This window comes from Elgaria multicarinata, chromosome 10 (assembly GCF_023053635.1).
Source record: "Elgaria multicarinata webbii isolate HBS135686 ecotype San Diego chromosome 10, rElgMul1.1.pri, whole genome shotgun sequence".
NCBI classification, from domain to species: Eukaryota; Metazoa; Chordata; class Lepidosauria; order Squamata; family Anguidae; genus Elgaria; species Elgaria multicarinata.
In genome coordinates, this window is record NC_086180.1 from 77569906 (window position 1) to 77595058 (window position 25153).

Here is a 25153-nt window from a genome sequence, read left to right on the forward strand (position 1 = left end):
GTGGAAAGAGGAGTAAGGAGCCGGCTTTAGGGGCTCGTCGCGGGGCTGGCGCCCACGCATTCGCTGGCGGAAGGGGAGGAGGCAGGCAGGAGGAAGAGACTCTCCTCCTTTCCTTCTCCTAAACCCCCGCTGGCCTGTGAAGCCATCGCTCTTCAAGCGACACCCATCTTACCTTTCTGATCTCACGCCTCTTTCCCCTGCCCTAGAACCGACCTCCTCCTCCCCTTCTCCCAGGGATTTTGCCCACCCACCTTCTCCTGGCTCCAGCTACCTTCCTCTTTTGCAGCCCTGCCTTCTTGCACCTCCTCCTCCGATCCCATTCAGCCCTTCTCCGAATAAACCTATTCATTTATTTTCTCGGCTTTCCCCCCACCGCCTGCCCGCCCCATTCCCTTATTGCTTCCAAAGAGGAAGCAGAAAGCCTCCCGCTTCGTTCCTGCAGTGAATCTCTCCTGCTCCCTCCTTCCCTGGCCCCGTTATCCCTTCCTGCAGCTTAACACTCTCGCTCTTCCCCAATATTTATTCTCCCACGTCACCTTCCCCCTCCATCAACTGCTTTTATCCTAGTCTCTTCCTTAGGAAAAGATCCCCAGGTGTGCCAGCGGGGCTTCTATTTCAGGTTTTTCTGCAACAGACTTTTTACTACACGCCCCCCCCCCCCGCAATTGATCTCCTGGACTGATCCCCTCTCCTCGTCGCCTCCTGGATCCTTTGATTTTGCATCCTCCCACAGCCACGCTTTCCCCTCCAGCCTTCCCCTCTCTCTGGGCCTGGCTTCTCCCTCCCACTACCTTCGTGCAAAAGGGAGGAGGATCCGCCTTTAAATCTCCTCCTCCGATGAATAAGAAAGCGACTCTTTAAATAGGGGCGGCGCTGGCGGCTTAGCTCCACTCGCCCGCTCGAGCCCAGTCCGGCCGCTTGTGTACTGGCGCATCCGCCCCACCTCCTTCCAGCCGCGGCATCGCATCTTGCTCCTCCGGGAATCCATAGCGCTGTATGTATCCTCGATGTTTGCTGTTAATAATCGGGCTGGCTAGTGGTGGTTCTTTCTCTCCCCCCTCCCCCCCTTTAAAATGTCTGTGCAGTTTCTTTTCTCTCTTTCCTGTGACTGCTTTGCCTTTCACATCAGCAAGGATGAGCTCTTCTCATTAGCGTCTTTTTTTTCTTTTCTGCCTGTAATACCGGACAAAGGACTTTGCGCAAGAGGATCGGTTGTTCGATCCACAAAGAGCGGGAGGTTGTGCCTGGGTGTTTATATGATTGCCTTATAGATTTCAGCGGAGTTGCTGCTAAATTCGTTAATAGGTCTTGTAGACGTTTTTGTTTAATTAAAGACTTACCAAGATCCTCCCTCTTCACAGACCGTTTAAATTACTCTTGTGGTTTTTATTGTCTGTGGGGTGTTTTTTTTTAAAAAAAGTATGTTGTAACACTGCTTCCTGTATCAGGCTGGCTAATATCCCCTCTCACCCCGAAAGTGGGAAGTTAAATTCCAAATTCCTTCAGATTTCAGTTCTAAAGGCACTTATGCCAAAGTTGCTTTGAAGTGGTCTCATTGTCTTCAGTGGCAAAACTGAGTGTAGATTAAGCGGCTTGAGGATTGGTAAAAATGGGGCTACTCTTAAAAGTTCTGAGGAATGGCAATATACACTCGATGACTGCATCACATTGCGATCTGTATAAATTAATCCGTAGTAGCCACCACTTCCTGGCATCATATTCAAGCGTGCAGATTATATCTAGCATTGGCGAAAGAAAGAAGCAATCTTTAGCGTACACCTTTTGACTTCTGGGAGACTATTCTGAGATCATTGATATACTGTGCGTACTAATTTTTAACAACACATCACATTTTCTCATATTCATTATACTGATTTACTAAGTGTGGGTTGTAGCCAATGTTAGGGGACTTCATGGGACTTAAGTTAGACTAACATAAATACAGCCTTGTGTATTCTACCTTTTATCCAAGTAGCTCAGAGCAGTCTACATGGAAATTATCTGTTTTTAACCTTGCAACAGTCCTGTAATGTAAATTTGGCAGAGAGTGACAGAGGCAAAGTCCTGGCTAGGTAAGGTTTTAAAGTACAGCATTCTACTTAGGGCTGTTGCTTAAATGATTTGAGGCCCAGGGATATAGGTCACAAATCTGCCTAAAATTTGCATATGTTGATTTATATCTATGTATGTAAATATAGAAATAATTACTAGAATCTATTGGATTTTCGGCTGTCCCGTCCGGGAGCCTCACAAGAGATCTTACCAGTACATGGCCCATTGTTTAAACAACTTATTGGTTGTTCTTACGTGCAAACCAGGCCATTATATGGTTAAAGGGCACAATTCTATACTTATGGGTTGTCAGGGCTGCATGGGAGTGAGCAACACGCTGCCTCCCACCCACTTGCAACTTCCACTTTGTATCACCACACCCCCAGACCTAGCACAAGGAATTTCTCTCTTATTGATTTCGAGCTGTTTCCAGGGACATTGATGGTATGTGTCCTGTTTTTACACCAGATTTGGGATTTTCAGTGTTGTGTGTTTTCCTTGAGTTGGTATAGACATGGCAGCAGTTCTGCTGCCATAGCAGCTGCATACCTCCACCCCATCATAGCCAGTGTATAGGATTCTTAGCCTGTGTTGTGTTTTTATGTATTCCTGTAGTATTAGACCAGTCTGTTGGTAGGGTAGACATAGACTGGGTTCAGTGATTGTGCAGGGGGAAGAAGCCATCATGGCTTCTCTTTCACGCATCCCTTCTATTTGCATAATCCCCCATTATGCAAGTGTGGTGTAGTGGCTAAGGTGTTGGACTGGGAGTCCGGGTTCTAGTCCCCACTCAGCCATGAAAACCCACTGGGTGACTTTGGGTCAGTCACATACTCTCAGCTCAACCTACCTCACAGGGTTTTTATTGTGAGTTTAACATGGAGAGGAGGAGGATTATGTACACCGCCTTGTGTTCCTTAGAGGAAAAAAGGTGGGATATAAATGTAATAAATAAAAATAATTATTATGCAGCATGGGTTGGCATATTATCTGAAGCCAGCACATGGCGGGGGTGGCTTTCTGCCCGCCCTGCAACCCACGAAGTTGCAAGATGGGTATGAAGCGACTCCCACCATGCCCCATGCCAGGTTCAGATGACACGCCAACCACAGGGGATTATGCAAATGGAAGCCACACAGGGAGAAGCCACGATGGCTTCTTCCCCCTGCGCAGTCCTCCGAATACACCCATAAACTGAAGAAGAGCATTACCTTATTCTATCATCTGTTTGAAAGTGTAATTACCCTTTATAATTGTCTTTCACAAATGGGACCTGAAGGTGGAGAATGGTGAAGGCCATGCAAGCATTCAGGAATAAGATGGAGATTGAACCTGAACTCCTAGTTCCATTTTGATGAATTCTAATCGGCACGCTCACAACTTCACTTCAAACGCTTATGCCAAAATAAGTTTGTTAGTCTTTAAGCAGCCACAAGACTGTTGCTTTTGCTGCAATGAGCTAACACTGCAAATTGCTGAGAAATTATCACTAGGTAATGATAATAGGGTAAATAAAAGGGAATACTTAAACAATGCAGAACCAACTAATTCCACAAGATGTTAGAGGTATTCAGACTAGAGGGTAATGGTGGCTAGAGCTGGTATAAGATAGTAGTTTAAGGTAGTCGTCTTCAACCTTTTCAAAACCAAGACCAGCTTTAATCCAGACATGATCAGTGAGATTCACTTCTTTTTATATACTATGTTTGTATGATAGTTGCACTGCTGTTCTGATTTCCCTTAGGTTAGTTTGCGACTCAGTAGTGGGTCCCAGTCCATCAGTTGGAGACCAGTGACGTAAAAGATTGACCCATGAATCAGAAAGTTCATAGTCTGAATTTCATCTCTGCCAAGAACTTACTCAGTGGTATTAGGCAAGCCTCTCTCTCTGTCTCTCTCCTTCATTCTCTTCAACTCTTCAATATCCTCCCTTGCCTTCCAGCAGGAATGGAGAACCTGTGACTCTTCACTCTTCAGATGTTGTTGGACTCAAACTCCCATCATTCCTAACCATTAGCCATGCTGTCTGGGGAGTTTGTGTCCAACAACATCTGGAGGACCATGGCTTCCCCACCCCTGCTTTATAGGATTGTCACAACTAGACAATCCATGTAAAATGTCTTGGACTTTTAAAAGTGCTATGTACATGTTAAATATTAGATCTATCAATGACTATTAGCCATATTACAGGCTCATTGCCTGTTCTGGATGGAGTTGCACTGCCTCTGAAAGAACAGGTTCGTAGTTTGGGGGTACTCTTAGACCCATTTCTGTTGTTGGAGGCGCAGTTAGCCGCCATGGCTCGGCTCGGAGTGCCTTTTATCATCTTCGGTTGGTTCGCCAACTACGGCCTCTCCTGGACAGGGATAGCTTGGCCACGGTGGTACAGGCATTGGTAACCTCAAGATTGGATTACTGCAACGCACTCTATGTGGGGCTGCTCTTGAAGCTGCTCCGGAAGCTGGAGCTAGTGCAGAATGCTGCAGCTCGGCTGTTGTCTGGAGCTGCCCCTTTCCAGCATGTAACTCCTCTGCTGAGGGAACTGCACTGGCTGCCTATTCGCTACCGGGCCAGGTATAAGGTTCTTGTACTTGTGTACAAAGCCCTAAACAACTTGGGACCAGGATACCTGAGAGAGCGCCTTCTCTCCTAACAACCTGTCCAGTCGCTGAGGTCATCTGAGGGCCTGCTCCTGGTGGTTCCACCTAGATCCATCCTCCGATTGGAATCCACCAGGGGAAGAGCCTTCAGCATGGTGGCGCCCCTCCTGTGGAATTCCCTGCCTCTGGAGGTCAGGCAGGCGCCAACCTTGTACTCTTTTCGGCGCCTCCTGAAAACATCTTTATTCCAAGAAGCCTTTCCTTAATATGCAGCCTTGGATCTTTGTTTTTGCTTCTTTTAAATTTTGTTTTAACTGTTTTATTCTGTTTTTATTTTCATTTTAACTTGTACACCGCTCTGATTTTTTTTCAATGGGGAGCGGTATATAAGTATTTTAAATAAATAATAAATAAATAAATATTAACAAGGAGTTTAATTTCCATGTTCAAAGGATGTGCATTTCTGATTGCCAGATGCTGAAGAAAAAAGGGCAGGAGATGGCTCTTTCTGTCCTGTCTTGATTATGCATTTCCTGGGGGCATTTGGCTGGGCACTGTAGAAGACAAAATGCTAGACTAGTTGGGACTTTGGTCAGATCCCATAAGACAGTTCTTACGTTCTAGCAATGATTAAACAGATATACCGTACTCTGTCAGCATGACTAGTTTGGTTGAAAGGACCTTAAGTGCTCTACATGGGAGAAAATAGAGCTGATGTGATTACAGTGGGATTAATGTGCTAAACCAAATGTGATCAATTTAGTCATTAATGGCAAAATGTTTATTCCTTTAACAGAACATGAATTCAGCTTAATTTGTAAATTCTGTCCCAGCGCAGCCGTGGAAAAATCCAATCAAACCAGTTTCAACACAAGTTACTGAAAGAAAAAGAAAGTGAGAAACGTTTGTAATTTTAGCTGCTTGGGCAGCTACAGAGAGGCTGTCTAATCTGAGGCCAAGCAGTTCTGAAATCCTCACATATTTGGTTGTGTGTCTTGTGCAACAGGCCCCTTTCCTCACTCCACCCAACTGATGGTTCATCTCTTGTGCTGGCAAGAGAAAGGGGGAAAAGTCAGTCTGGGGGAACAGGGCGTGTTTGCCAGTTGCTAATAACATTACTAGACAGTGCTAATAGGGCTTCCAAAAGAGAAAACAGCGGGGGGTTGGTCCTATATATCTATGCTGCAGTGACACTTTCCTCATACTCTGTGCCCATGTAAAAATGATATTGCAGAGTTGAAAAAAAGGTGCAGCAAAGGGCAACTAAAATGATCAAAGGCCTGGAGCTCCTCCCCTGTGAGGAAAGGTTACAACGTCTGGGATTGTTAACTTAGAAAAAAGGCAAGCACAGTGAGACATTACAGAGATGTACAAAATTATGCATGGTGTGGAGAAAGTGGATAGGGAGATCTCTCCCTCCCCCCTCCCCCCCCCTCTCTCTCTCATAATACTAGAACCCAGAATCATTGCATGAAGCTGAATGGTGGGAGATTCAGACAGATAAAAGTACTTCTCCACACAGTGTATAGTTACAGTATGGAATTTGCTACCACAAGATGTAGTGATGGTTTTCAGGGAGGAATTGACAAATTAATGGAAGATAATGCTATCAGTGGCTAATAGTAATCCTGGCTCCATATTACTCCTGGTAAGAGGCACTACTATGCATACCAGTTTCTTGGGAATTCTAGTGGGAGGGTGCTGTTGCACTGATGTCCTAATTGTGGACTTCCTACAGGTAACTGATTGGCCATTGTGTAAACAGAATGCTGGACTACATGAGCCATTGGCACAGCTGTTCTTCTGTTCTTAAGTCTGTCTGCTTTTCTACTCACATTTCATCCACATGGCTTCTAATGCAGTCCTCTGAACCGCGAGGCCACATTGCGGTCCTCTTGAGAGGGTCAGCCAGTAATTCTATTTTGCAGCCTACAATGTAGCCTTTGAGTTTCCCGGTGAATATCGGCCCTTCGCGTCATTTAATTGAGAAGCCTGCTATGTTTATCCAGGTCAGGAGTTGTAAAACGGTTGGCATCTCAGTCTTCACAGAGGCTGGTTCTCATATAACAGACGTGTCTTTTAAACTTCTCTGATTAGCAAGAGCAACAACTTTATTTGTGCCGCCCTTTTCTCTTTCTCTTCTGTAAAATGATGAACAAATCTCTGATCCTTAAAGCTTCTTTGTTTCGATACAATGTCCTATACCTATTGCGTGCAGTCTGCTGGTTTGCAGTATCAGTTATGTTTTTCACAAGAACCCTGAGATCCACCAACTGGAGCCTTGTGCAAAAGATATTTACTTGAGTACTGAAGAATTCTGAGCCCAGGAATTAGTTTTGAGTACCAGAACTGGATGCCGCTGACAGCCCTTTCACAATACAAATCTACTCCTGGTTACCCCAAGTTTTCTTCATTTCAGCAGTATAATTTAGGGCAATGGGAGTCTCATTTTGTTGCTGCTATTGTTAAACAGTTGGGAGTCAGAGATCCATTCTGATCTACTGCAAATTACCCTGAGATCTAACAGTAGATTCTGATCTACTGTTTGCGCAACCCTGAGCTACTCAGATGTTAATATTCTGTGTGAGGGAGGAGGATTGCGCCTACTTGGCCTGCCGTCATAAGCACACCTTGGATACAAAAAGGCACCGATACGAACATGATGTCCATGTTCGCATCTGTGTCCATGGGTTGTAACCAATTTTAGATAGTCTGACTCAAGTCCCTTTCATTTCAAAGGGTCTACTGTAAGTAAGACTAATATTGGATACAACCCAATGTGTGCATAGATCTAAACTGCAGAACTGATATGCTGAAGAACTGGAACGGACAGATTGCATGATTTGGGCATACATAGGTTGGGTGTCTATGCACATACGCCTAGTGCTAATGGGACGTCCAACTCACGAACATTGGGCATGCTGTTTTGCACATACATGTGGGATATCCCACATATAATTACAAAACGAGCATTTGCATATGTCATTGAGTCAGGCCAACAGGGTGCATTGGGCTTTATTGAAAATAAAGTTATATCTTGTGTCACATTTTTTCTCTGTAGATCTAAGTTAGGGCTAGGCAGACTTCAGGGTTTGCGAGATCTGTTTTGTTTTTGTCCCTGAGGTTCTATCAACCAGAGACAGACACAAAATGGTAGCACAGAGTCAATTACAGAGATATATAGAAATATACTCGTGCGTTACCAGAGATCAGGGATTCTAATGCAACTGGCCAGCAGAGCTGAACAAAGACCTATGGAAAGGTAAGCAATTATTTTAAAGCCGTAGCAGATTCCCACCCCCTTGCAATTTTACTTGATCTTATCAAAGCATTAGGAGTAAAATCCAACATAAATCCTACTTAGAGTAGACCCAGTGAAATGAATGGGACTTATGTTAGTCAAAACTAACAAGTCCCATTCATTTCATTGGGTCTACTCTAAGTAGGATTTATGTTGGATTCTACTCTAGGATTCCAAAACCATTGGAAATTTACTGCAAATCTCTTAGATCTACCATTAGATCCTGATTTACTTGCCCTGTTTTAAAATGAATAGTTAAGTGTTCTATCAGGAAATGTTCGGGTTTAATTTCTACACAATATAAGAATGTGATTGGCTATTAGTGTTGAAATGGCTCAAAACTATTCCAATTTGTTTCTTTTTTCTTTCCAGCAAAATCATGTTTGAAATTAAGAAAATCTGCTGCATTGGTGCTGGTTATGTTGGTGGGCCTACTTGCAGCGTCATTGCTCATATGTGCCCAAAGATTAAAGTCACAGTTGTTGATATCAATGAAGCTAGAATCAATGCCTGGAATTCTGACACACTTCCAATTTATGAGGTAAATATGTTTAATAATGCACTTTTCCACTCTGATGTTACTCTATTTGCCGCTTCATACGTCTCTTCCCTACCACGTTACTTTTAGGACTTCCGCAGAAAGGCATGCCTCCTTTACTAAACAAGTTAGTATGATTGTTAACCAGATAGGTATCCCATTTTTCCTTGGAAGAGTTCAGGTTGGCAAACATGGCGATGTGAAGGTAAAACGAGACAACTTCCAAGTGAGCTAAATCAAACTGAGAGATTGTGGCCCCTTTCAGAAGACGCCTTAAACCATGGCTTTAACCATGGTGGTTAAGCCAGAAAGCCAGGCTATGTTCAGTAGACACCTTAAACCAAACCATGGCTTTAAATAAGCCTTATTCACCATGGTTAAACCCGTGGGTTAAGGTGTCTTCTGAACACAGTTTTTAATTGATTGTATCTTATTTCTAAGGGTGGCTTAGACATATTTTAATTAAGCAGGTTCCAATAAACTATGAGTGCGATAAGAAGGAAAACCCCGTAGGGGAGTAAAAAATAAGCCAAAGGCAAGGGCAGAACCAGGGAATCTTCTACAATAATATTATTAGTAAAAGGTTTATTAAAGTGCCAGGTGCCTACACGTTTCGAACACGGTTGCGTTCTTCCTTAGGGCTTTATAACGTTAGTGCAGCTAGCAGCTTCTGCAGACAACTGCACTAACATTATAAAGCCCTGAGGAGGAACGCAAGCGCGTTCGAAACGCGTAGGCACCGGGCACTTTAATAAACCTTTTACTAATAATATTATTGTAGAAGATTCCTTGGTTCCGCCCTTGCCTTTGGCTTATTTGTTACTCCAATAAACTATGATCATGAACCGATCATGTCCAGCAATTTGCTCCCGATTCCTTTTACAGAATTTGTTGGGAAGCTGGAACCAAAAAGTCCAGGGAACCTCAAGCGTCTAAAGTAGGAATGGGGAACCTGAGGTCTACAGATGTTATTGGACTGGAGCTATCATCATCATCCCTCACTATTGGTGATGTTGGCTAGGGCTTATGGGGGTTTCAGTTTAACAACATTGGGAGGTCCACATGATCCCCCACCCACCCCTGCCCTAAGGTGAGCTTGTATTCTCTGACTGAGCAGGGCTGAGGAGGAAACTATTTAGGTAATAGTATTGGATGTGAATTAGGGATACCTGAATTCAAATCACTACCCATCCAGGAAAGTAGTGATGCTGGGCAAGTTACTATATTCTAGCCTAACCCACTTCACGGACCTGTTGGGAGCATAAAATGGAGAAAATCCTACAGATGCCACCCTCCTTCTGGTGCTTGATATTACTGCTATCATTTTATGTACAGTTTGATAAGAAACATTGTTGGGAAAGCCATTAAGAGCCAGGCTTTAGCCAGTTAAAATTAGTAATGCCATTGTCAACTTTGCAAGATGGAAACAAGGTTAACTTTACACCTTCAGCTGCAAATACTTTTTAAGCCAAAATATTTGGACAAATGAAGTCTGGCAAGTGGCAACAAGTTTGAAACAGTTCAAAATTATTTTTTGAGATTGTATGTATTTCTGGAGTAAAGTTGGTCTCATTTCCTTTCAGTCTCAAGTTGTGGGGGAATAAAGTAGTGGATGATCTCCCACTTCCAAATACAAGAGAGGGTGGGGAAGAATTTTGCCAGGGAGTTTTCCAACAGTTCTCCCCCACCCCCAATTTCCCCTTCCATTGTTTTTAATGGGGAGGAAATTACCCATGCAAGCTCTAGGTTGGGGTGGGTAATGGCTTGATCTTGAAGCCTCTTGGAGGGATCCAGTGGTAGGGGGATCAAATGGATTCAAGGCTGCCTCTCACCTGCCTCTGGAACACCCCATTTCGGGGCCTGCTGCCAGTGGAAACACCACTAGCGGTAGATCTACGCCTACAGAGCTTTCCACAGTACAAAGGGTCACTGGTCTGGATGTGCTTTCTGCCCCATCCTAACCTTCAGCAATTGGAACAGGGGGCTAGGATTGCTCTCTGACTCTGCCATCAAGTGCCTCTGTGAGCACGCAGGGAATGTATGTCCTTCAGTATGTCAAACATAAAGGACAAAGTATCTTGATGAAAGTGGGAGGGAATCCTTTTCACAGGGAATATATTCTGCTTGCTTAGGTATAAAGTATATTTCTAAGCCTTAAATAACTTGCTGACCTTATTCCAGCCAGGGCTAAAGGAAGTGGTAGAATCCTGCCGAGGGAAGAATCTCTTTTTTTCCACCAACATTGATGATGCCATTAGAGAAGCTGATCTAGTGTTTATTTCTGTAAGTAATTATTTGTTTTGCCTTTTAATGATTCTGATTTGCTAGGGCAACAGTGGTCAAAAGTGGAAGACAACAAGTCCCTTCCTCTGGTTATTACAGTGAGCTACACGCAGCTGATTCATGCTGTGGGGGCGAGGAGGGGAGGGGCTTGCAAGAAAAGCCTCCCCTCTGCAATATTTTGTGGGTTCCACAAGGCCAGGAACCCACAAATTAAATCGGAAAATACTGGCACAGTGCTGACCATTGTGGAATGGTACACGGACATTCAATGGCAGCATTTCTCCAGAGTACACATGAAAGAGTGATGAGGGAAGGGTCATGCTTCTGCTTCCACATTTGTTGCAGGGAAACCTACACCCTGATCATATCTGTTTACTCGGAAGTAAGTCCCTCTGAGTTCAATGGGAATTACGAATCAGATTGTACTGCCAGCCTTTTAAACCTGTGCATTCTGTTCACAACTGACAATACCGCATGTGTATTTTTGCAGTATAAATGCATGTTACCTTTTACCTCTTAGGAAGTTACCGTACACCAAGGTGGACCATTGGGGCCCTCTAGCTTAGTATTGTCTACACCAGCCTTCCCCAACCTGGTGCCCTCCAGAATTGTCAGGCTACAATTCCCAGCATTCCTGGCCATTGGCTTGGCTGGGGCTGAAGTCCCCAACTTCTGGAGGGCACCGGGTTGGCGAGGGTTGGTCTCCACCAGCTGGCAATGACTCTCCAGGGTGTCAGACGGGATTCCTTCCCAGCCCTCTCTGAAGATTGAATCTGGGACTTTCCTCATGCAGAAAGTGAGCTCTGCCACTGAACTACAGACCTTCCTCTCAAAAATTTGTGTGGGCCTGGAAGACCCCTAATCTGGGGTTTCAGAACTGCCTTTTGTTTTAGGATTAGATTCTCCGAGAAGCAGAGGCAGAGGCTGCTAAAATGCATTCTCATTCCTAAATCAGGGAAGACCAATCAAAGGGGAAGGATCAGTTAAAATTGGGAAGCGTGGTGGGTTGCAGCTTTGCTGCCAGAATAAAGATGACGCGGCTCTAAAGCTGCAGAGGTGCCATGAATGGGCCTTTCATCAATCCTGCAAGAACCTAGTGATGCTTCTTTGGTAGCTGTGCTGTGATTAATGACTCTACTAACTGTTCGCCCACCCTACTGGCCTGCAGTTACAACAGATGGTTGAAACAGAAACCTTTCTGTGTCGGAGGAATCCTTTTTTCATAGCTATGTCCGTTCACATAAATGGGATGTAGGTTGGTGCTGAGGCCAGCCTGGCTATGTTTTTAAGCAGACTCCCCCACCCCCCACGCCAATCTGGAAAGCTTTTCCTTCGTTCATTGTTGAACAACAAGGCTACTTTAAATTTGGTTACATTTAAACAACATAGCATATGCATATGACCCGTGTGTGTGTTTCCTTTGGGAGAAGCGGCAACCCTGCAAACTAAAGCATGTTGCCCTGTGAGACTATGCCCCTTACATAAGTGCAGGATTGCACTGCCATGCCCAGGTTCTGCCAAGTCAAGGGGGCGAATTCCTGAGTGTGACGCAAGGTTGGCCTGTGGCCAGAGCAGCAGAGACCTTGAGCAGAGGAGACCAGAGAGCAAGTCTGATCTGGAAGCCTTTATAGTAGGAATGGCAAACGTGTGGCCATCCAGATGTTATTGGACTGCAGATCCCATAATCCCTCATCATTGGCTATGCTGGCTAGGGCTGATGGGAACTGCAGTCCAACCACATTTAGAAGGCCAAATGTTACCAGCCTCTGGTTTATAGACATCAGGCACCATCACATGAGCTCCTTTGGCCTATTGCTGCTCAGGAGGCCTCTTTGCTGGTCCGATGGTTGCCCTTTAGTTCAGGGCTGCAGAATGTCATGTTATCAGCTGATTGTGGGCTTGCACCCCCCCCACACACACACATGCCAAGAGGTATGACCATGTCCACTTGATGTGATTTGCTCCCTGGGTGAAATGCTGCTTGAGCCAGGGGCCAAGCTTTCCAGTTAGGGGAAACCTATGTGCAGTGAAGCAAAGTCAGCTGAGTCCCCATTGCTCCTCTGTTGGTGGAGTGACAAAGACTCACCTGGCTCAGCTCCATTGTATACGGTTCTTCTTCGCTACCTGGCAAAGCCCATGTGCAAAGAGGAAGCAGAACAGGGAAATCTCAGCTGTTATCTCCAATCTGTGATTGGAGATAACAGCGGGGATTCCTCTCCCTTTCTTCTCCGCAGCCCCTAGTAGGGGCATTGCCTACAGAGATGGCATGAGCCCCCGTGGGATGGATGCAGAGCCTGCGGGCCAGACATTCTGCATCCCCATTTTGTTCCCTTTCTTTGGCCTAAGTTTCGTAAGCATGCACAGTCTGAATCCCTTCCTGGTACCCCACAAAAAACACATGCATGTGCATATGTGTATGCACACAAACATACTCAACCTACAGTAGCTTATTGCTCCAGACCATCACAGAAAGACCATCACATTTGAATGGGAGTATTACATGATAGTATGATATCCGAGAAAGAAAATATCAACACGTTCTTCTAAGAATTCTCTTTCGTCTTTACTGGTAAACCAGGTAAATACCCCAACAAAGACCTACGGCATGGGAAAAGGTCGGGCAGCAGATCTAAAATACATCGAGGCCTGTGCGAGACGGATTGTGCAAAACTCCAATGGTTATAAAATCGTGACTGAGAAAAGCACCGTCCCCGTCCGTGCTGCAGAGAGCATCCGGCGTATATTTGACGCCAATACAAAGCCAAACTTAAATCTGCAGGTAAAAATTGCAGCCGTGTTAGACAGAATGGACCATGTTCTTGTTTTGGTGCTTTAAATGAGCCCTTGGTCTTTGTGTGCAGGTACTGTCTAGCCCAGAATTCCTGGCAGAAGGCACGGCAATCAAGGATCTGAAGAATCCAGACCGGGTTCTGATTGGTGGAGATGAGACTCCCGAGGGTCAGAAAGCTGTTCGTGCTCTGTGTGCTGTCTATGAGCAGTGGGTGCCCAAAGAGAAAATCCTTACAACCAATACTTGGTCATCTGAGCTTTCCAAACTGGTGGGTATCATTCCATTTCTCCCATCAGTGAAGGAAAGGAAGTACAGTGTCAGCATAGCAGTGGTAGTAGACTTTGATCTCTCCTTAACCTTTGAGCAGCACTATTACAAAATGATAGATAAGCAGCATGTTTCATCTGCCTATCTGTTTCCACAGAAAAGACTCTCCAACTGCTCCATTAATTTGTACTCGCAAGGCGTACTCGCTAAATTTTAATATATTTGCTCATTTGACATTACGTACCCATCCGGATCCCCAATCTTTTGGGTCAGGGTGCACATCTGGAATTTTGAGAGACTGTCATGGGCACTCTCACAAAATGGCTTTCATGGAAGGGCTTGCCCATTCATAAAATCGTTGCCACTCTAGGCAGGGCTGGTCACAAGACATTGATATCCCAGAAGGCAAATGGTGAGACTAAAAGAAAGGTAACTTGTCCAAGAAGCTAAGTACAAGGCAGAGGTGGGGTCTGAGATCCAAAACTCAAAGCTACTCCTTTGGACCCAACTGAAGATGACACTGGATATTTTAATAATTAAAATATTAAATGAATAAAATAAAAGTCAGGAGAGGCAGGGAGCCTGACATGTGTCATGGCTAATATTGATGTTACTGTTGCCTTATTGGATTGGTGACCTATTGTCCATTTCAGCATCCTGGGTTTGTTTTGTATTCTCTTTCTCTCCAGGCAGCTAATGCTTTCCTCGCCCAGAGAATTAGCAGCATCAACTCCATAAGTGCCCTTTGTGAAGCGACAGGTGCGGATGTTGAAGAGGTTGCAAGAGCCATTGGAATGGATCAAAGAATTGGAAATAAATTCCTGAAAGCCAGTGTTGGTCAGTTGTAACAATTGTCTCTTTGACTATGACTGAGAGCTGTCTTTATTTCAGGAGTGGGAAAGCTATTGGAATGTTACTGGAATCTAGCTCTAATCAGACCCAGCCTGCATGGCCACAATGACCAGGAATGATGGGAGTTGTATTCCAACACCTGGAGGTCCCCTGCTCCCCTGGAATTTGCTACCACAAGATGTAGTGATGGCCACCAATTTGGATGGCTTTAAAAGGGGGTTGGATAAATTCCTGGAGGAGAAGACTATCAATGGCTACTAATCCTAGTCCTACTCCATCATCAGAGGCTGTAAACATATATACACCAGTTGTTGGGGAACATGGGTGGGAGGGTGCTGTTGCACTGGTGTCCTGCTTGTGGGTTCCTGGTCAACATCAGTTGACCATTGTGTGCACAGAGTGCTGGACTAGATGGACCCTTGGTCTGATCCAGCATGGTTTTTATGTTTCAGGCAATGCACTGTTTAGACAACGGGCCTTTATCAACACATGCTGTGGAATTCTTAAGTTGGCCTTTATCTCAGATTTTTCCAAATGCATCTTCCCTTTTTCAAAAAAACTGTTACATGTCCCGAATGTTTAGCAAATGAGCTCAGCCTGGTTGCAGGTCTGTAGAAGCAGCTACTGATAATAGCAATGCTCATGCACTTTCAGTCCAGCACCATAGTTCAACTGTGCCATGGAACAGGCTGTGGGCTAACTAGCAACTGACTACTGGCTACCCATGCCAAAGTCAGATTGAGTCCCATTGGAGCTAGTAGAATGGGGAAAGGTCGGACCAGGGAAGGCTGCATGCACTAATGTCTGACCCTCTCGGTGAGGGATACTAATTTATGGCAGTACAAAGCCCTGTAGGCTAGTGTAAAGGTCTTTCGCCTATAAAATTGTTTGCAGAGATGATTAGGCTAGAGAGGACTGAGTAACTCTCATAGGAGCTGTGGGGATGTAGGACCAGGTGGGAAAGCATAGGCAGCAGTGGGGAGAAGCTGCTGCTAGCCCCCTGAGCAGATTCATTTGCTCTGGAATCAGGAGCAGTGCTTTAACCCTGTGCCATGGTTCCCTATTAGCAAGAGAGTTTCTGTTAAAAAAGTGAAGTTGAACAACCTATCTGGATCCCACCTCTTGAGAATAGAATGTGGCTTTATCTTTGATAGTACAAAGATAGTGGTTGTATGAAAATGTAGAATTAGGCTGCCCACTTTTTTCTGGCTTACCTATTTTTTTATTTGCTTCTCTGTCCAAAATACTCAAAGCAATGTAACTCACTCTTGTAATCAACAAAAACCTTCCTATCAATGTCTTTATTAAGGAGTGTTTGTTTTCGAGTTGCAAGCATCAACACAGTAATTAGGCTTCACACTCCAGCTACACAATCCTATTTATTTCTGCAAGACATGTGAAAAGAGACGGTGGGATCTTCTTTTGAAAGGCTCTTAAAACCAGCTGATTTTTAAGAAGACTGATAATTGAACCTGAAACACATGAGCTATTTGGTTAATATTGGAGTGCCGATCAGATACTTCTCTGACTTTACATCTAGGAGTAAGCCCCATTGACTTCTTTGGGGTGTACTCTTGATTAAATGTGCATGGGATCAGATATGCAGAGATAAATCCTTGTGCTGCTCAGAAATCTGAGTGTTGTGTTTTTTCCCTTCTCCAGGATTTGGAGGGAGCTGTTTTCAAAAGGATGTACTGAATTTGGTTTATCTTTGTGAGGCTCTAAATTTGCCAGAAGTAGCTCGTTACTGGCAACAGGTAAGAACAAAGGTAGTAGAAATTCTGCTGTAACGGAATGCCACTAACATAATTATCTTCTCACCTTGCTAGCAAGATGCTTGCTAGAATTAAAAATAAAACCTGCGTTCACATCACCCCTATATATTGCTGTGACCTATTTTTATTGGGAGTTTTTAAATTTTAAGTTATTTTAAATTCATCACCTAGAGAATCTTGGTTGCCTAATACATGCAATAACTAACTAAATCCACTCATAATTTCTCCTTCGTGTTACCAAATTATTGATTGGCTTTGAGTTCCAATTGAACTGAAGCCCACCTGTCTACAAAGGTGGTCCTGGGACTCAATCCCACCCAAATTGATCAGGTCCTGGTTCTTTCTGAAGATTAGGATGCATTGGACCACTAGTTATGTATTTTTTTCTTTCTGCCCTCTATGTATTAGCTTTTAGTCACTGACACACATATACCCTTCAGAAATGGCACTAGCGACAGCCAGGTATATTTCAGTCCTGATGTGAGTGTGATTTTTGTAAACCAAAGCCAAGGAGTCGACAGTACTGTCAGAGGCTCAGCCTCTGGAATAGGAAGATGATCTAGGAATTAAAAGTTGTGAGTAAGGAAATAAGGTCTATTAAGCAAGTAAACGTTTAATATTAAAACCAGGCAGAAATTGAAATTGAATGTAAATGAATGGTGATATTATGTGACTTATGTAACTAGAATTAAAGAGAAATAAAAACATTTAAAAAAAAAACATCCAGAGTTGGATCCTGGTTAAATCATAATCAGAGTAGACCTATTGAAAACAATGGGATTTCAGTTAGTGCTTTGAATGGGTCTAATGACCAGACCTGGATCCAACCCCCAATGTTCAAGAGTAGGAGCTTCTATGAGCATTTGGGGTATCTGGATTTCTTGACCTGTACATTCGTCTTACGCTTTGCCCACACAACTGTCTTGCTGCCATCATACTGCTTCTGTTCAAGAGCCCCTTAGAAGTTACCTGTTTTTGGCAGATTCTGGCTCAAAAATGTGGTTAATACAGAAGCACTCTTGAACTTGTTATTGATCTGCATAAATCTTCCTTAGCTTTTACATCTGCTTTTTTTAACTAGGTCCTCTTGCCATGAACCAAATCATTATAGTTGTTAACATTCATCACTACCAACAGGAGCACTTTGCAGTCCCATCCCTATATCCTTTATAATTACAGGTGATTGACATGAATGACTATCAAAGAAGAAGATTTGCTTCTCGGATCATCGACAGTTTATTTAACACGGTCACTGACAAGAAGATCGCTATTTTGGGATTTGCATTCAAAAAAGACACGGGAGACACAAGGTAACACACAGCGAACGCAAACAGCAATTGTAAAAATCACCTAAGCGCTCCTGGGCTGGTTCATCCTCTGACCCAAACCAAGTCCAGCTCCTATACAAAGAAAGCCCAAATCCTGTGCTTTGGACTAATTGCAAGCATTTATTTCCTTTTCCAATGTGGCAATTTATAGTGCTAAATTCCCCATGGCTCCATTGATCTCCCTTACCCTACCTGCTTCTGGGTGTCCTTTCACCCATTTGCCCATATCCCCTGGACAATCTCCAGCCACTTTGGACCACCCATCGTCCCTATAACCACCCAGGGACATATGAATGGTCATCCTCAGGAAGACTGTGAGCTTCCCAGACAAGAAAGTGCAGGAGTTCTGCTGTATAAAACAGGATATTTTTCTGGCCAGGATCCCAAGAACTACTCAGCTATTTCTGCATGCCAGGGAGACTTTGGACGAGTCCAGGAATGTTCTTGTTGCTCATTAGAAACTGGTATCTGGCACAGACTGTTTTCCCATTTTAAAAAGAAGTTTCTAGTCCTCATTGTTCTAGAAAAATTGGTTTATAGCACAAGCTACTTCATTGGATAACAAATATTGGGGAAAGATTGGTTAGGATATAGAGATTCCCCTTAACTTGCTAAATCAATAGGCCTGTGAAGTCATTATTTAACCAAGCTCGGCTGTTTTGGCACTTTGATTCATCTGCCCAGCAAATGTTTATAGCCTTGTGGTAAGGTCAGTGCACATTTATAGTTGGCTGTGTAGATAGATGTTCATCTGCTTGGTCTGTAGTGCAGCCAAATTGACTTTTAGTGCTGTGAACCTAATCACAGATTAATAATCTAATGGGGCAACAGATCGTCCATTCGAAGCTTAGCCAGTTGTAATGCAATTTGAACTCATTGTGTGCACTCAGGGCCTGGTTTTTATCATATGAACTGGCAACATGGAAGATCAGTTCTGGCACAAGTTAAAAGTAAGGTTTATTTTAGGCTAATGTTAAGATACTGAAATAATGTGCATATGACGAAGAACCAAAGACAAATTTCAATAAAGACTGGAGACTGCAGCTACACAGAGAGCATCCTGTCAAAATTGTTTCCCCTTAATGTTTCTGTGAGTGACTCATAGGAGATAAGACAGTTTATGAATTCATCAAAGAGCTGGTGAAATGGTCTTGATGTCTGTACAAGCCTCCCACTACGACATAATTTTCAAGATTTCATCATTTATTGCATTTTTAAAAACCCTCCAAGAAGCTTGGGGTGCCTTCTAGGTGGGTTTTCCATTTTTAAAAATCTTCATAACAACTTTGTTATATATGAGAGAGAGAGAGAGAGAGAGAGAGAGAGAGAGAGAGAGAGAGATGCCCCCAATTACCCAGTGAGCCTCATGGCTGAGAGGGACCCTCCTTGATCAAATGTCCAGTCCAGGTCTCCTTGATCAAAGCCTAATATCCTGTCCACTCCAGCACCATACTGGTCATCCTGCAACTGCAGGCCAGTGTTGTGAGGTTTCGGCCTCTACAGGAATGAGCTAGACACACAGGATCACTGGAGCCTCCTTCTCCACCACCCCTTTCTTTTGGCAGTTTGAGTTTATCAGTTAATTCAGCCTTCTCCACCTCATGCCCTCCATATATGTTGGACTACAATTCCCAAGCATCCAGGGATACTGGGAGTTGTAGTCCAACCCATCTGGAAGGCACTAGGTTGGCAAAGGCTCAGTTAGCTCATACATTCAGTCAAAGCACTTGCATCAATCAGGGAAGGGGAATATTTGCAATCTTGATGCCTTCTGTTCTAGTATCCTTTGACCTACCATGGCACGTCTTCAGCTTTTTGTCTATATTATTAACAGAATTTGCCAGTGCTGTGACTCAGCAGAGCCCCCCTGGTTTACAGCCTGAGCTGTCAGCAGTTCTATAATAAAGATTATAATAAACCAGGCTATTTTGAGGAGACATTTGCACTGCAGAATACAGGACTTGGGAAATAGGTAGCGAAATATATTGCTGCTGCATATTTCTTCTCTTTTTGTTGTTAGTAACAATTCCTTTTGCAGTGATTTTTTTCAGTAAAATTATGACTACCAAGGGGATTGCTTCTCAGCAAGGCTCTGATCACGGTGTAAATTATCTGATTTCCTTTGCCAAAAACAAATGCATCATCTAATTCCTGAGCTTTCAGAAGCTTTCAAAGTCATGTTTCTAATGCCCATGATCACAGATATTTTCTGAGACTAGAGTTGCTAGCTTTACGGTGCAATCCTGTGCGTATTCGCTCCGAAGTAAGTCCCACTGTGGGAATTCCTCTCTAGTAAGTGTGTTGAGGGCTGCAGGGTTACTTGTGACCCCATACGCCACAATCTGACTCCTGCACACCTACAACTCAGAAGTCACATTGATTAGTGAATGTAACTATCTTATGAAGGATTCTCAGTAAAAGGCGGTTGATTTTATCCTTAGAGAATCCTCCAGCATTTATATCAGCAAGTATTTAATGGACGAAGGTGCAAAACTTCACATCTATGACCCCAAAGTGCTGAGGGAACAAATCATTCTGGATCTTTCTCACCCCGGTGTCTCAGAGGATGATCAAGGTGCGTGGGGTCTGCTTTTAACAACCTCCTCCTCTCTATAGACTATATAATCTAGGGTGTAATCCTATGTATGTATAGACAGAAAACAGTTATTTTTTTCTTTCTAACATGCATATAGCATTGTACCCTTAAGGGCTTGAACAACTGTCTCTTTGTTTTCAAAGGGACAGTTATGCAAACCCTTAAATCTCTCCCATTGAATTGAGCAGGACTTAAAGTTGACTAAATTTGGCCAGATCGTACTCACAAAGCGACTTTTTCTTCTCAACTTTCACTAGTATCTCGACTGGTCACCATTAGCAAAGACCCCTACGAAGCCTGTGATGGAGCCCATGCACTTGTTATCTGCACAGAGTGGGACATGTTTAAGGTATACAAAATGCAAAATAGAAACATGCAGAACATCAAAGGGGTAGTTAAGTCCCATCACTGAAAACTGTCTCTGCGATAATTTGCAGGAGCTGGATTATGAGCGTATTCACAAGAAAATGCTGAAGCCAGCCTTTATCTTTGATGGCAGGAGACTCCTTGATGACCTTCATAATGAACTGCAAGTCATTGGTTTCCAGGTAATTATTCTTTGGCCCATTCATTGATTCACAACAAGATCCTTGTAAGGTTTGAACGGGAAATGTAGCAGGGATCTACTTAACATCTGACCCTCACATTTTGTGTATAAACTTCTCTGTATCTTGATACTTTTTTAGAACTTATGACAATCTATATTGTGAAAATATTTTAAGGGGGGGGGTATTGGTTTGTTGGACATAGTCAGGGGTGGGCAGTGTCCTGGAGCAATCCAGTCCAAAGGAGTGCATGCTGTGGTGGCCCTATGGGAACTGTGGTGCCATCCTAGAATCGTCACCATTACAGGAGGTTGTGGTACACCTATGCATCTGTATGGAGATACCATTGGCCAAGGCAAAAACCTTGAGGCAGCTGTGGGTGTAGCTTGTTACTTACTGTCATATTGTATGGCTTGCTCAGGTAAGCTGCCAAACTGTTTCGAATTCCCATTAAATATAAAAAGTAGTTTGGCTACCTGGGAACTACTGCTGGAGCAAAACTAAGGATGATCTAATAGATAGCTTTTCACTTGGCATGTGGCTGATCACCATATTTAGCCTTAGGAAGTTTTCTCTCAGCAGTGTACCTGCTTGTTTTGTGATGAACTACTGTCTGTTTATGTAGGTTGGTCTATCTTGAATGATAAGTAAATGGTCCTGATTTTGGAGAGGATTTGGAGTAGATGGCCTTTAAATTTGTTCCTATGTTCTTCTAAGGGGAAGATCCTGAGGCCTGTCTGGAAGTTAATACTGACCTGGTTCTTGCATAATGAGAAGCCATTGTGGGTTAATTTCTCTGTGGGATTGAACGACGCAGTGGCCGCCACCATTTTGAATATTTGGTGCACTGTAGCTTCTCATTAACCAGCAAACCCAGCAAGGATGGTTATAGCAGTGGCTGACAAGCCATCTCAGAACCCATGAGCTAATTTAGGGTTGCGGGTGGGTTGTCAAACACCCCAACAAACTACCCTTGCTAGGTTTGCATGTAATGAGAGGCTATGGCACACCCTGCCATGCTCCAAATATTCAAAATGTCCGATGCAACAAAAGGCCCTGCAGGAAAAGTTACCCAGTGGCTTGTTATGTGCAAACCAGTCTACTGTAAGAGAGCTAGCCTCTGCATGGATAGTTTCATCCTACTTCTCTTCCCTTCACAAGGCACAGAAGGTAATAAACTGTGGAAGCTCTTGGAACTGAACATGAGATATCCCCTAACACTGGTTCTTAATACTTCTTACTGTAGCACATTCAACATAACTGTGGGTTTGCCCAGGTTGGGTGTTGCCTTCTATACCCAGTGATCAGAGCAATGGAGAAAGCAAGCACACAGACACACACAAGACCTGTTCTCCGTCTTACTGCAAATAAAGATATCTGTATTGGGAGGACATCAAAACATAGATGTGGAATCATATCTTTGAACAGTCCTCATATTATTTTTTTAAACAATTTAAAAAAAGGTTCAGAAAAAAGGTTTGGGGACATGAACTCTGACATATTTTGTATGACTAACTTGTCTAATTTCTCCCCCACCTTTCAGATTGAGACAATTGGGAAGAAGATATCAGCAAAAAGAATTCCATTTGCTTCTTCGTGTGACATACCAAAATTCAGCCTGCAAGATCCCCCATTAAAGAAGCCAAGAGTATAGGTTTTAATTGGCACAGAAGGGTTGTAATGAAACTTCCCATGTGAGCTGTATACCAGCATGGTTTAAAAAAGGGGGTAAATGTTCAAGCCAAAGCTAAGTGCTGAAGTTCTTTTTATTTCATTGGGAGAGTTAAGCATCTGGGTAAATATCCCCCATTGAAATTAATGGGACTACAAAGAGCTTACCTCTGGCTAGATTGTGCTAAATATTTTCTCATAATGAAGACAATTTTACACGAGTAGTAGCATTATAACCTGGGACATTTCAATCCAGAATCTGTTTTATAATCTCTATTTTTATAATATTGGAATTTCAGACATTGAAATGAAAAATGGTACAGTCATTAATGATTTTAGTAATTTTTTATATAAAAAAACCCCATCAGCTTAAAACTTCCAAGACTTCTACTTTAAGAGGTTTACAAACTGCACTTTAAATTTTTATTACATGTTTTAAAATCCAAAAGAAACAATGGGTTCCCCCCTCCTGTTTAATACTTATGTCATGTAACGTTCTTGTTGAAACTTCTAATTTGACTCTAGTTGATTTGTGGGAAGCTTACTCAAGGACCACTTTTTATCATAAGTGAAGCCCAGAGGAATGTCTGTAGTTATTTGTGTGAAATGTCACCCTTAACTCCACCATTTCAGAGGTGTCCAAACACATGAAGGAATGCTGATACTTTTTGCTTTTAGGCTGTTCATGTGCCACAACTATGGGTAACTTTTGCTGACTGCTTTGGAAGTATTCATTTCCCATGTAATCAAAAGGAAACCTCTGTTTGGTTTGAGTGAGTTATAATTCCACCAATGAATGACTTGAGCTGATCTGAGCACCTTTAAATTCCTTGTGAACCCGTAGCATGAAGACCTGTTCAATATATTAACAGTGCAGTCCTATGCATATCTACTCAAACATAGGTCCTATATAGAACAAATACGCAACGTTTGTCCTGCATGCCACATTTAGCCCCTCCCACCCCTAGCTGTGGACCTCACCCCAAAATTGTAAAAATAAAAACAAAACAAAAAGGCAGCCAGAGCAGCTATTTTAAAGTATATTTGACTCTTTGGGAGGGTTCATGTAACATGCCAACCTAACCAGTGTGTGTTGTTATTGAACCGTGGATTATTGTGTTGTCTGAATGCAGCACATTTTCTGCAGGGTTGCTTGTTAACCATGCACTGTGGGTTGTTAACCACCCTGAACAAACCATAGGTTCTCAAGGTGAGTCGTTAAAAAATAAAATAAAATCACACTGCGTGGTTAACTAGCCACTCTATGGAAAACGCAGAGCATTCAGACAACACGATAATCCATGGTGGATTAGCTTGTTGTGTGAACCCAGCCTTTTAGTGTTTCATAGCTACTACAGAGCACAAAAACAACTTAAGTGAAAACAAGCTAATTTTGACTACTTGATGCTGTGAAGCTGCTCTGGGTGTCATTTTTAATTATTATTTTAAGGGCCCCACTGTTGTGTCTGGGGCGGGGGTGAGTGACGCCCCAGACCTCCCAGAGTTCCAACTCATGGTGTAGAGGATTGCGGACTAAGACATTATAATATATAACATTGGTATGGGGGGAAATAGGGTTAATTGATTTTTCAAGTTTCTGTAGTGGGTCTAAAACAGTCCGACTTAGCTTACTATATTGTTCGTCACTTTGCTATACACACAGTATTACCTTATCCTTTACAGCTCCTAGATTTCATTTCACTGGATAAGTAGTTCTTAAAGTAAGAACTATGGATGTTGGTGGAAAAGGGGCAAATTCCTCCTTCCCTACAATCAGGGTACTAATCCAGGAACTGGAATTCCAAGTAGTGCAATATGAATAACTATGTAATCCCCACCTCTATTTGTATTGAGCTTGTTGCAGGTCATACATCACCCATGTGTAGAAAGGATGTGTTTCTCTGCATTCTTACGTCTAGGGACTTGAAAACATACGTAAAGGTTACAACTCTTCCTTTTTCCTTTGATCAGCTGCAAGTGCTGCCCTTCAAAACTGCCTTTTTGTCCAAACTGCCTCAAACCAGTGTCCTGAACCATTTGTTTTTTTTACTTGGGCAACCTCATTATCAGAGCTCTTCCACAAAAGTGAACCTGTTGCTGTTACTGATTACCCATCATACAAATATACATGAGCTCAAGTCAAAACATTCAGTCTGTATGAAGCAACACCATTTCTTTTATGACCAACATGGAATCCAGTGGTTTCCAACTACTGTCTTGACACTTTTGAGTTAATGCTCAAAAATGTTGCAGGAATAAAAGGGCCTGTCATGTATAACTCAGCTTACTACCTCACTGTGATTAGATTTTTTTTAATGCTCATTGGTATTAATCTGCTGTGTTGTTCAGCTTTTTCCAGTGTTAATAAATCAGTTCAACATCTTTTGGGGTAACAATTTGCACTGCCTTATATTTCCTAGTGTGCGAGCAGTAATCAAAACTATGGTGTTCCTCCTGACACAGCCCAGGAGAGGATTAATAATCAACTCTTGTTAAACAGCAATAAGTATTGCCTAAGCATCATAGGCTTTCAAATGACACCTTGTTGCCATGA

The 25153-nt window shown here is 43.1% G+C and overlaps 1 protein-coding gene across 1 annotated transcript; it reads left to right on the forward strand.

The window, feature by feature from the left end:
• Positions 1-875: 875 nt before the first annotated feature.
• UGDH (UDP-glucose 6-dehydrogenase) lies at positions 876-23868 on the forward strand. The gene is made up of 12 exons (XM_063135224.1): positions 876-994; positions 8326-8494; positions 10673-10774; positions 13353-13553; positions 13636-13833; positions 14522-14669; positions 16347-16441; positions 17639-17769; positions 20229-20362; positions 20641-20732; positions 20821-20931; positions 22472-23868. Exons 2-12 carry the CDS (start codon positions 8333-8335, stop codon positions 22580-22582), a joined length of 1485 nt encoding a protein of 494 aa, XP_062991294.1. The 5' UTR covers positions 876-994; positions 8326-8332; the 3' UTR covers positions 22583-23868.
• Positions 23869-25153: the final 1285 nt, after the last annotated feature.

What these genes read in the sequence shown, in the direction of transcription:
- UGDH (XM_063135224.1), top strand. Translation starts at nt 8,333, where the DNA reads ATGTTTGAAATTAAGAAAATCTGCTGCATTGGTGCTGGTTATGTTGGT. An exon ending in CATCTGAGCTTTCCAAACTG is followed by an intron (nt 13,834 to 14,521) that starts GTGGGTATCATT and finishes CTTTCTCTCCAG; the next exon opens with GCAGCTAATGCTTTCCTCGC. An exon ending in TGTCTCAGAGGATGATCAAG is followed by an intron (nt 20,363 to 20,640) that starts GTGCGTGGGGTC and finishes AACTTTCACTAG; the next exon opens with TATCTCGACTGGTCACCATT.